Source organism: Rissa tridactyla, chromosome 12 (genome assembly GCF_028500815.1).
Source record: "Rissa tridactyla isolate bRisTri1 chromosome 12, bRisTri1.patW.cur.20221130, whole genome shotgun sequence".
NCBI lineage: Eukaryota > Metazoa > Chordata > Aves > Charadriiformes > Laridae > Rissa > Rissa tridactyla.
Window position 1 is genome coordinate 8,337,303 of NC_071477.1, and position 13,242 is coordinate 8,350,544.

The window sequence follows — 13,242 nt, forward strand, 5'->3', positions numbered from 1 at the left end:
TTCTACTACCCCAACTTAATCCTACTGTCAGCCCTAACTTGTTGCCAAACTCCCGCAAACACTGCTAGATGAATTAAAGCTCTATTTTAAGACAAAGGCCTCTGGGGACGCAGGGCCAAACCACACGTGAGGCCTCAGCCCCGCCGCCATGGCAGGGCCGCCTCAGACAAGGGGCCTGTGGGGCAGCTCGCCCCTCAGGGAACGCACAGGCGTTAATCATGGCGGTTTGCCTTCTCAGGGATATTCACGCATGGCGCCTGTCCTCGAGGCCGGCAGAAACGACAGGCAGGGGGTGGCGAGAACCCTCACATCCCTCAGCCCGGCGGTAGGTGAGGGCGGCCGCAGCCTCGCCGCGGCCACTGAGCATGCTCGGCTCCTCCGCATCCGCCCCCGCTCGGCGGCCGGGAGGCGCGGGGGGAGCGGCTCCCCGTCGGTAATAAGCCCCTTGCAGGTGGCGGAGGCGGTGTGCGGGGCTGGCTGCCGCCATGAACCCCGGCGGTGGCGGCGCGGGGGTGGCGCCGGCTTTCCCCGGCCCCGTGCAGTGTAAGTGCCGCTGCGCGCCGGCGGGGTATGCGCGCTCCGGGGCCCGCGCGGCGGAAGCCGAGTTGAGCCGGGGCCTGGGCAGGCCCCGAAACCTGAGTAGCGCAAGAAACGGGCGGGAGCGGAGCCCGGGAACCTGACTGGGGCGTGCGGGGTGGGGGGGGAGAACCCGGGAATCTGGGTGAGCGCCGCGGCCCGCACCGGCTGTGAGGGGCTGATGGGCGCCGGGAGCGGCGGGCCCCGGGCAGGCTCTGCGGAGCGAGGTCGCGGAGCGGTGGCGGGGACGCCCCGTGGGACCCTGAGGCCCTCGGGGAAACGTGCCTGGGGGCACGGGCGGCCCGTTCGCCCCCTCAGCCCGGCCCCGGGGGTCCCGCAGGGCACTAATGAACCCCGCAGCTCCAGGCAGGGCCGGGTCCGGAGGGGCTCCCCCGCGGCCGGGGCACTCGGTCAGCGGGATGTCCGTGTGTCAGTTTGAGCGGCTTCCGCCATTGCCGTTCCCTCAGGACGAGCTCTTAACCCTGACGCTGTTTCCACAGTCCCCGGCGGCACCACGGTGCTGGTGGAGCTCACCCCCGACATCCACATCTGTGGCATCTGCAAGCAGCAGTTCAATAACCTCGATGCCTTCGTTGGGCACAAGCAGAGCGGTTGCCAGCTCACTAGCGCGGCGGCCGGGGCCACCAGTACGGTCCAGTTTGTGTCAGAAGAAACGGTGCCGTCGACACAGGCACAAACCACGACCAGGACCATCGCTTCGGAGACCCAAACCATCACAGGTATTTTGGTGTTACATACCAAGAGCCCGAAAGCACTCGGCACCTGCAAAGTGGCAACGTGACGTAGCCTTCTGCTCGTGTCCCCCCACCGCACTAAGCTAACATAACACTTTTCACATCAGTTGTGACATACCTGCAAGCAAAGGAAGGAAAAAAAAAAAAAAAGTAGTGATGTGCTGCATTCTTGTTTTTGGTATGACAGCAGTTACTTAACTTGCATCTCAATTAGCAAATTCACTTAGAGAATTGCTTAAGTGTTGTCTAACCAACTTCTGCAAACTAATTAAAATTGTCAATACTTATGAAAAATAATGCAATTACTATGCATTTTATTTTTTTAAGAGTGCTCTTGATGAAAAACAGACAGAGAATTGCTGTAGGGTGCCAATCCAGGCCTTTTTATGTGAGAACACTGCATTCCCTAACATTGCTCCCAAAACTAATTGGCAGGAAAAATATTACTCAAAATTTCTGCCTATGTGAAGGCTCAAGTGAGGTCCTGATCATGCAGACATTTAAATAAAACCGGAATTTTGTTCCGTGTGTGAAGGTTTGCCCTTCTATATATAGTTTTATTTTATTTTGGTCTGGGATCTTACTAAAATCCAAATTATTTGACTTTAATTTGGATAGACAGATTAGGGCAGAGAATCTGGAAGAGCAGTGAAAAATGAATTCAGGGCTCACTTCCAGGAATTTTTGTATTATAATCCCTCAACTTGGTGTGGGTTTTGGATGAGTCATTTTTCTGCTTCATATTTACTCATCTTTAAAACGAGGGCAGTTATATCCTTGTGCCCTTTTGAGGTATAGTGTTGTTTAATTGATTTAAAAGCTGCTACTTTGGCTGAGATAGTTTCACCTGTTATTCTTGTGAGTAACAAGCTAAAAACAGTATAGTTGGAAGAAGCTGAACTTTTTTAACAATTTAAAAAATAAAAATTGTTTACGTGATGCCTTTTTGACAACATTTGCCATATAAGTAATCTCAGGTTTTTTTCTCCTTTGGGCTGTAGCACAGCCAGTGTTGAAAAACAAACATACCTTTATTAATTTAAGACGTGGACAGGCATCAGGAAAAAAACTGAATTTGTGAAGAAACTGCACGGTGCAGTCAGATAGGATTCATAGGGAGACAAGTGGGCCTATGTAGGGTTGTACTAAGTTCAGCAGGGCTCGTCAGGTCTTGACAAAATTTTCACTGATAGCAAGGCAGAGAAATGTCTTTCTCCTTTCCCCCTCCCCCACATGAATAGGAAGCCACAAGCAGGAATTTTGCAGGAAAAACAGAATAGAGAAGTAATTAATTAAACTAGTAAATAATTAGATCTTTCTGATTGGAGAAGTTAATGTTCTCAAATTGAGTTATGTGTTTAGTTTCTGCACCAGAGTTTGTTTTTGAGCATGGCTATCAAACGTACCTGCCCAGTGAGAGCAGTGAGCCTCCAACCGCTGCTATCGTCTCTACACCACCAAAAGCACGTTCGAGAAAATCCAATTCCTCACTTACACAGAAGAAGCTAAACTGCTGCTATCCAGGTGAGATGTGGACTGTACCTTCTTCCTTTTCATTTTAAAATTGGTAGGTTTTATATAGTGATGTGCACGGTAGCTCTCTCTTAAGCAGTTAAGACGTGCAGAACCTGCATGGCAACCAGTTTACTAAGGGTGTGATGTACTACCATTGGTACCAGTAGTAGTTTTGCCATTGCTTTCACGTGTCCTTAGACGATTGCCCTATACTGTGGCGTACTCTGGCGATGCTGCAGTGAGTTTGTGTGTAGACATTGGCCTGTGCCCACAGCCGTAGCAATGTTAAGAGCAGAGTCTTGTTACCTTTCTGCTAACTGCCATTGTTGTACACAAGAAATATTATACATGCATTTTGCATTATATGTTTTATCATTGGTCAGTTAACATTTTTATAAGGATGGGTTGAACCAAAGTATTTGGAGATCTTAACGAGTAAAAACCATGGAATATGCAGAAAATGTGTGCAGAGACTGTGATGTAGATGAGTAGTCATATTAATGGTAGCAGAAGTCAGAGTCTCATTTTGCAAGCTTGCCTTCATTTGAAAGGCACATTTCAAATGCTTAGCATTCATTGCTGTAAGACTGTAGCACTTTCCACTTGGACAGAATTCCTGAACGGTGAGCTGTTACCTGAGTTCCCAGTCGTGGTAACTTGAAGTCATACGTGGAATTAATTAGTTCCCCTAGTATCCTCTGTGTACTGTAAAGAGCATCTCAAATCCTGGACAGAGATTCCAGAGAACTTGTTTCAAAGCTTACAGAAAACAATAACGTAGAGAATTGCCTCCTAGGGGAAGCATTAGAAAACTAAAATTCATAGGTAAACTGGTCACTATTTTAAGTAGATGTGAATAAACAAGATAGGGAATTGATTTTCTGTTAATACTGAATTTTAAAGAGAAAGTTCTTTTCAAGAAACGTAATGCCCAGAATATGGCAGTATATTTTTATTATTTTGTTAGATTTTCCTTTAATGATCATAATCTTAACCATTTTCAGGTTGCCAGTTCAAGACTTCCTATGGCATGAAGGATATGGAACGTCACCTACGAACACACACAGGTTTATATAGTTGCTATATTTTATTTTTGGTTGGTTTCCTCCTCTTGGCAAGAGGTATTTTCATACAAAATAATATATCTATAGATAAATTGGATAGAATGTACACGTATGTCTGTACACTTTAGTATTGTAGTTCTCTGTGCCTGGGGAATTGCCCTTTTTGGGTAAGCCATGTCCTACTATGAGTAGTACCACTCACAGCTGTGAAATGTGAACACTGTACATCAATTTAAGGCACAGTTAAATTTCTGAGGTGCAGACCCTGCGTTTATCAGGGTAAGCGTGGTGGTGTGTAAACCTAGGTTGTTCTTTATATGAAACAGTGATTTCAGCATTTCACCTCCCTTCCCCCTAAGCTGCAATTTCAGAGTTATAAAGGGAGAAAGTTTCAAAGGGTCTTCTAAAATTGTTGCACTCGTGCATGCAGCCTTCTGGAGCATAGAAGAGTCCTTAGCTGATAGGATGGCTGTGGAAATCTAGTGTTCAACTTCTGAAAAGATCTTTTCTGCTGAAAAGAATTTGCATCCTTATGGCGCAAAAATTCTTGATATGTTTATGTGCTTCTGTTTGTTTCAGGAGACAAGCCCCATAAATGTGAAGTTTGTAGCAAATGTTTTAGTCGAAAAGATAAGCTGAAGATGCATATGCGTTCTCATACCGGGGTGAAGCCTTACAAATGCAAACACTGTGACTATGCAGCTGCTGACAGCAGCAGTCTCAACAAGCACCAGCGCATTCACTCCAATGAGCGTCCTTTTAAATGCCAGATCTGTCCTTATGCAAGCCGCAACTCCAGCCAGCTAACTGTACATCTCAGATCCCACACAGGTACGTTTATGCGAAAATGTAGATCTGTAAAAGTTTAAAGGTCGTTGGGAAGATTTTTAAAAGGTATACAGGTGTCAAGGTGCCAGAAAGGGCCTATTCGAATTGTCAGAAGCACCAAGGCACACAGCTGCTGTGAATTTCTTGCGCATAGAATCTAATAGGGCAATACATACAACTCTACTAAAAAAAACTGGAAGCAATCAAGACAGGTCTGATTCTTGGTAGACTTTCTTCTAAATTGATTTTGAAGCTGCCTGTTAGGTGTTCTTAAACCAGTAAAACTGAAGGATCTAATTGATTGATTAAGAGCATCTAGGTTCCTATCTGTGTCTCAAATCTGGTCCACTATATTAGAAGTACTGAAATTATTTTATAATTGAACTAGTTATATCAGTGTAAACCTCAGCTGTATAATTAGCAAATAATTAGCAATTTAACTTACACTTCTTCATTTAAGTTACACTTTTTTTGACGTTTCTTTATGGTAGCTTCCATGTGCAGACTGATGGACATTGACAGTGTAGTATGAGCAGCCAGAACTATGTTCTGCCCATACCACTTTTGCTCTATGGATAGAAAGCTTTAGCCTCCAGTCTTATAAACACTGTTTCATTTTATATTTGCATTATTTGCCTAAGTTTCCTTTTAATCAGATTTCTCTTTTATAGATTGTTCCTAGAAGAGGTTTGCTGTAAAGATACTGCTGTACAGTCGTCTTTGTATGTTGTTTTTCACCTAATCCAGGGTACTGGATTAGTTTCTGTGTTGTCTTTTATACATTTGATTAGTTCTGTGAATTTTAGCTGCAAGGTGGTTATGGTTCAGTGACTACTAGATTAGCTTTGAACATCTACATGTACCTACCTACATCTGATTCTGAATTCGAGTACTAAACAACATTAGTTCAGATGCGTGCAAGATGGGATTTATTTTGAGTAAATAAAGGAAATAAATACCTTGTGCATTGTGAAGGAGGGGAGGGTTAAACCAATCTGTCTGTGGCAGAAAAGAATCTTTTCTACTTCACAAATCTGCTGTGATGGAACAGGCAGGACTGTCAGGCAGTTGTTCTACAAGTTTCCCTCTTTCTGTTGCTATATGAGAAGATGTGATGGTCAGTCAAAATAGTATGGGTTGTTATGAGAAGTTATCTGTTAGGAAACACACTAGTCAGAATATGGGTCTTGCATTTTCCCCGTGTCGTATAAGAGCGTGCATACTTGTGCATTCATGTACATGGGCAGATATGCTCTGAATTTGGCTGTGGGAGAACCTGTGAATGCTCATGGTTCTCCTGTATTTCCAGTAGATTAGATTTTTGTGGCTTTAAGTATTGCAATAGTTGGGAAGGGGTTTTAGGCTACCTTATTTCTTTTTGGCAGGTCAGTCTGCTGTATCTTAAGCAATTGAGTTATGCTAAAATTAAAGTCTGTAGTGTTGTCTCTTCATTTCTCAAAATCCTCTTTCGTAAAAGGACTTCTTTTGATTCACTGAAAGGAGGTGCAAGAATTTTGAAAGTAATCATTTCATCCTTCTCTAGGTTACAAAGGTGTTATGCACACAGGCAATTTTAGGGGAAAAGTAAATTATGTAGATTATATTGCTTACTGGAATTAAATTAGTCATTCTCTAGAAGGTGAGTGTAGTCTACATTGCTCAGCGTGAGATCATCTACATAGCATTACTTGTTGAACTAGTCATCTAAAGATCAGCTTCCTGATAATCTGAGTAAAACTGCTCTTACAATTAATAATTCCAGGATCAGACACTCTTTTTCTTTTTTTTTTAAGCTATATTCTGTCAGTGTCAATTATGTATGGACAGAAATGCAAAGAAATATAAGTAATGGACCACTCTTTAAATAAACAGAACCAGCATACTTTGCTATATTGCTATATTCAATGAAATTACTAATTCTTTTTCATATATTGTGCTACCCTGCATGTGAAAATTAAGACATTGAAATATGTACTGTGCCAAGTAGATAAAAATTCAGTAGCTGAGTGTGCAGCTGAGACTGTAAAATAAACTAGATGAACAAACAGTGCGTCTTCATTAATAAAATCTGTTTAATATAGATAATACACCATATATATCAATTATTAAACAGATACATGGATTAGCACAGTAGGCCACAACTTGATTTGAAAAATATGCAGCTAAACCTATGACATATGTAGCTGGATAAGCAAATTATGCAAAATTATAGTTATCACAAACTCTGTAAAATATTAACTTATAAAATAAATCAGCCATTTGCAGTTTGATTATTAAAGAAGATAAATGCTTGCTGAACTAAGTACGCTCTCTTTTTTCTTCTCGCACCAAGGGTGTCTGAGAACTAATAACACAATTCTTTCACTTTTTCAAAATGGTTCCTATGTAAAGACTTCATGCTCAGGTATTACTTTAGAGAACTACATATTTATATTAAAAAAAAAAAAGGTTTTTTTAATGTCATTTTAAAGTAATTTTTTAATTACTTCAGAACAGAGTCACTGGTCTTTACCCTGGAATTGATTATGGAGCTCAACAGAGCTACAGCTTAATTTGATCATGCATGTCATGACACAAGCATGCAAATAAAGAAAATGCAAAATAGTGGATTAGATCCAGGCAATTCAAATCGTTATTTGTGGCAGGTAGTCTGACATAAATAGGCTTACAGAGATCTTGCAGATGAATGTTCATTTTTCATGCCTTATCAGTTAAGAATTTGACCTGACTTTCAACTACATTGTTAGGTTTCTGGACTAGCATTGCTCTCAAAAAACAAACAAAAAAAACCCCACCATGCACTTATGAATATTTTATGCACCTGTTTGCATGAATGTAAACTGATATTGCATGAATACAAACTGATATTAGATTTTCTTGAAGTGATCTGTGGAGCGTTATTAGGTGTGCAACATGGGGCAAATATCTCTCTCTTGGTTGCTGTAATGCCAGAAAAACAAAAGCTTGATGTTACTTCTCGGTGTAAGCATATTTCCCCGGTGTAAGCATATTTCCCCAGAGTCACAGACTTGCATGCATGTTTCATTAGTCTCTCACTTGTCTTTTCCAGTTGCATTTATGTACTTGTGATCCCTCTTTTTTTTTTTTTCTTTTTTTTTTTTTTCCCCTCTCCTGTCACTGTAGTGATGCTGTGGTTGTGCAGTCACCTGCCACTGACCTAGGTATGGACTTCTGTCCCTACCTCTCCCTGTGTTCTGGACAAGAGTTTCCATGGCCTTCCTGTACTAGCAATAGTATTTGTGCTGCACCACATGAACCAGGCCAAAAAAGTAATTGGTTTTTCTTGTCAGCTGATCTAACTCAACTATATGGTTGAGCAGTAAAGCTGGTGCCCCTTAAGCGTCTCTTTCTGCAGTAGCCTACCATTTATCTAGGCTTACAGTTAACCTACAAGCCTCCCTGTAAATCTTGTTGTGTAAACCCCAGACATGGTTGTGTTTATGTTTTCTTAAGACTTCAAAAATACAGCAGCTGTTAAAGTTACAGTGTTTATTAATTTTAAACACTAGTTGAGATGCACTGTTGCTAAAGAGGGACAAATGGGAAACTTCAGTCAGTTTTCTGGAGCACACTGAACAGTTTTACACGGAAAGTGAACTAAAAATGGAGAATATCTAAGATGCAGACATGAAAAAGCAACAGATGCAGGCAGGCATGCTCGTGGAGAGTTTGCACACAAATATGCCAGACCAGGTGATAAATACTGTGCCGTTAAAGTTCTCTACATCTTGAAAACATGCTGTGAGTTTACAGGTATGTAGAACAAGTCAGCTGTGCATAATTCCTTATAGCATTGGTCTCTCCAGTGGATCTTGGTATCTCATCTGTAATTTGAACTGTGTTTTTTATTGACAGGAGATGCTCCATTCCAATGTCAGATGTGTCCTGCTAAATTTAAAATCAACTCAGACTTGAAGAGGCACATGCGTGTGCATTCTGGTGAGAAACCTTACAAATGTGAGTTCTGTGAGGTGCGGTGTGCCATGAAAGGAAATTTGAAATCACATATTCGTATCAAGCACAGCATGGAAAATACTCTCAAGTGTCCAGAGTGTGAGTTTCAGTGTGGAAACAAAACAAGCCTTCGGCACCACATAAGAACTCATCAGCCTGAACAACCAGTGAAGTGCTCAGAGTGCAACTACTCTTGCTCCAACAAGGCAGCTCTGAAAGTGCATGAGCGAATTCACTGCAAAGATCGTCCTTTCAAATGTGAATTCTGCAGCTTTGATACCAAGCAGCGGAGCAACCTGACAACACATGTGAGGAAAGCTCATGGCGACAAAGTCAAGACCAAGAAGCAAACTATGGAGAAGAAGGAAGGAGATAGGCCAAAGCAAGGTGGCTCCAGGCAAGTTGCCAAATTGGATGCCAAGAAAGCATTTAAGTGTGACCTGTGTGATGCTTCCTTTGTCCGAGAAGATTCTCTTAGGAGTCATAAGAAGCAGCACAGTATGTATAATGGATCTAAAAATAACGAACTGGCTGTTCTGCAGCTCCAGATGGATCCCAGTCGGCAGACCAGTGCCCCAATTACTGTCAGCCACCTCCAGGTCCCACTTCAGGCTGCTCAGGTTTCTCCATACAATGAGGGAAGGGTCAAGATCATTGTGGGTCACCAGGTCCCTCAGACTAACAGTATTGTTCAGGCTGCATCGGTGAATGTTGTGCCTCCTACGTTAGTTACCCAGAATCAGGAAGACCTTTCGGCCAATAGCCGCTTGCAGCTGCTGGGCCAAGTCAGTTTGTTGGCACCACCTCCGCCTCCCATATCTCAAAGCGAAGCAGGGCCTGTGGCACAGCCAGCAGTTCTTCTCACAACCCATGACCAAAGCGATGGAAGCGCTTTACATCAAACTCTGATTCCTGCTGCTTCTGTCAGCAGTCATGAGGCTTCAGCAAACCAAGCTTTCATCACCAGCTCTGGAATCAGCTGCTCTGACTTAGAAGGTCTTAATGCTTTGATACAAGAAGGAGCAACAGAAGTGACTGTGGTTAGTGATGGAGGTCAGAGTATAACAGTGTCCACTTCAGCTCCCCCTCCTCCTATCTTTTCTTCCTCTCACACAGAAGCCCCTAAGCAGACCTATTCTATCATTCAAAGTGGAGCCCATACAGCTTTGCTGTGTCCAGCAGACTCCATACCAGATTAGTCGCAGAATACTATTACTAAACAAATTTCAATCTCAGAGGCAATGCTGAATTCAGCAGAAACGCATAGGACGTAAGTGAATGCAGGATTTTTCCTACAAAGCCAAATACCTTTCACTTACACATTTTACTTGTCTGTACATGGAAACATACATCTTGTATGTGAAAAAGAGGATGTGTATATTTATGTGCCTCTGTGGAAATCAGATGCTGTGCTCTGTGTAAAACCTGAGTATCGAAGCAACTGTTGGCAATTTCACCAAGCAGTAAGCTTCCCAGAACATGATTCTTATATTGTGCTGGCAAAAACAAGAAAGCCTCAGCTTATGATGAATTACCTCCACAGTAGACCCGTTCTTTTATGCACACACGAAAAGGTAATAGCCGAAGCCATTCTGAAGTATGTTTTTTAAGTGAAGTCTATTTCAATTATATGCTATGTATGCATTAACTGCACCTGGCTGATTGTTGATCTGTAAGAAATATCTACTACTGGGTCTAATGCAGCCTTAGTGACGTTTAAGGGGGCTGTTCCTTAATATCTGTAGAAGTTGCTAGCACCTGGCACTGAAGCTGGAAATGCTTATGCAGAAGACTAGGTGATGAGGCTTAGAAAACAAAAGAATTTTGTCCGTCCATTAGTAATAGCTAACTTTGTTAGCAAGAACACTATTGCAAATTATATATATGGCACAGTGATCTCTCTCAGAGGCACCTGTATTTTAAACCACAAAACAACTGCAAATATATTTTTTACAAACACTACTTAAAGTTTTGTTTTTATTTTGATGCTGCCTGTTTGTAGTTGCGTGGGTGGTAAAAGTGCATGAGATTTTGGCTCTCTTCAGGTTAAAGGGGAAAAAGGAAAAGATAGAATTAATTCCATTTAAAATAAAAGTTCTGGTCTGAAACTAGCATAAATTCAGACTGGATCACAATGAGATAGCAATTTACCATTATATGGTGCACATTTCTATAATGAATGAATTCTAGGCTGTATTTTGAACTATGCAATATTATAGCCCTATCTGGTGAGCATTCTTGTAGAGGTAAGTAATAATATTTTCACAACTAAACTGCCTGGTTAAAGAACAGACTCTCAGCTTGGGAAAGCAGGCAGTTCCGTAGGTACCTGGATCTGCAAAAATCAGATCATTTCACAACCAGGCAGCATCCCAAGGACAATTGTTAACATACAGGAAGACTGAAAAGAGACTGTTACCAAAACTAGCTCTGACGTTCCCTCCTGGGCAATCAAAGTCAAATTAAATTTCACAGTATTTGCTAGTGGAAGACGTTGAATGATTGCTTTATGTGCTAGAAACATGCTTGGAAAACTTACAAAGATTATATAATTAGGACCACTTTCTGAACAGGCCTCATGTTTGAAATGTTAAGCTTGTACAGCCTTCATGGGGGGGGGGGTGCTCCCCAGTCCTTCCCTCTGTGATACATACTCTATGTACAGTGTAAGGCTTCTTGCTGTACAATGACAAGTAGGAAAATGCAGTCATAACTCACAGTCGTAGAGGTTGTTCTTTAAAATATAACGTTGTTGTTGTTGAAATAAGGGTTGTTTAAGCTTGACTGCTCCATTATCGCTGTCTTCATTATTTATGGAAAATGGTAGTTTTGAAGATCCTTCTCTCTTCTGCCTTTCTAATCCTTGATTCTAAATTAATGTTCTTTTAAAACAAAAAACCCTTCCAAATAATCTCGGGTTTAAAATCTGGGTTTTGATTTGAACTGTCTGACAGTGTGCCTGACACCTATGGACATCAGACAAGAACACACTCCAGTTAAAGGGAGAAACTTCATAAAAGGTATTATTTAAGACTCATTTCCTAGCCCCATGCTGCATTGAAATACGAAGCAAAAATTCTAAGTTCACTGACAGTTGTATTTCAGGGTTTATTATTTCCTATATTTGTTTTCCAACTTTTCTGGGAATACAGGTTTATCACCTCTTAATTACCTATTCCCTACAGAAAAGTGATTTAAGGAACTGAGAAGACTCAGTCCTGAGTCACGGAGCACACCTGTTTTTATATAAATTAGAAGTAGGTGGGAGGTTTTTACTACAGTAGGTCACTGCAGAACATTCATTTAGAACAATAAATTGAAAGCCTAGATACTTTGAATTTTAACACTGGCATTGCTGGTTTGTGCCTCTCCAGTCATGTTTCATTGCTGTGCCTATAGCACAGACCTGATCGTTGTATTTTCAACTGTGTTGACGCTACTTACAAAGCACTTAGAAGATAAAAAGCATCACAGGTAGGTGCTTGATCTTATTATATGTAGTCCCTGATATGCAGGTTGTGAATGATCACTGGAGCAGCATAGATCAAACACTTTGTCATCTTTGAATTATAATGTGTGGCATAGCAGCAATTCTTCACTATTAACCCATCTCCAGATGTACGTGTATATATGTGCACGATCTATACCATCAGGCTGCGTATAGTGTTTCTGTGCACTGGGCCAACAGATGTTGTAAACACTAGTGAAAGGTGGGGCACTTTCAGTCCTGTAACAGTAAATACCCGTTTTTCATCCAGCTTACAGTGGTTCTAGGCCATGTGCAGCACTGGGGCTGCAGGGGAGGAGGAGATGCTGGTGGAAATGTGGTGCTCTGTGTTTAGAGCTGGTGGCTGTCCATTGCTACAAAAGGGAGTGGTACCCTTGTTTTAAGGTGAAAGTTTGGAGGTAGTGAGACCAGCTGCTGATAGCAAGCCTTCAGATATAGAAAACTGTAGCAAACGCGAAAACTTGTAAGTGCAAATGTACTACAGTTTGGCGACTAAAAAGTAACATTAATGTTCATATACTCGTTGGTATCAATGGACTCTGCAGGCAGGGTCTCATGAGCATGAAGTATTTTGTGCCATCTATAGGTGGTGCTAGAGATCCAGACAAAATTTTAAGTGTGGCCCGTTCTGCTTGATGATGTTTCCTGTTAAACGGCTCCCTGCTTTTAACTCCTTCCCGGGTAAAAACATTTCAAAATGCACTTTTATAAGAAGTTACAAGAAGTTTAGCTGTAAAAAATCTTACTTTCATTTAAGATCAAAAAAAACCAAAACAAACAACAACAACCAATAAAACAGAAACATCCAAAGTTTTCTACTGTTAAGATCCAATGAAGCAGATTTATGGCCAGAACTTAATCTCACAATTTATGTTAAACTGATCTTTTTTTTACTCCTTGTTAAATAATTTTAATCTGTATGTAGTTTGCAGCTGCAGAATTGTCGTGCACTACAAGAATGATACAAAATGAGAGATTTTTAACAAGGCTGATGGTTTGAATTGCAATTTATCTCTGTTTG

At 41.6% G+C, this 13,242-nt stretch overlaps 1 protein-coding gene across 1 annotated transcript; it reads left to right on the plus strand.

Annotated features, from left to right (window-relative positions):
* Positions 1-397: 397 nt before the first annotated feature.
* ZFP64 (ZFP64 zinc finger protein) lies at positions 398-10,675 on the plus strand. The gene is made up of 6 exons (XM_054218865.1): positions 398-543; positions 1,077-1,316; positions 2,694-2,855; positions 3,851-3,913; positions 4,490-4,741; positions 8,615-10,675. Exons 1-6 carry the CDS (start codon positions 486-488, stop codon positions 9,910-9,912), a joined length of 2,073 nt encoding a protein of 690 aa, XP_054074840.1. The 5' UTR covers positions 398-485; the 3' UTR covers positions 9,913-10,675.
* Positions 10,676-13,242: the final 2,567 nt, after the last annotated feature.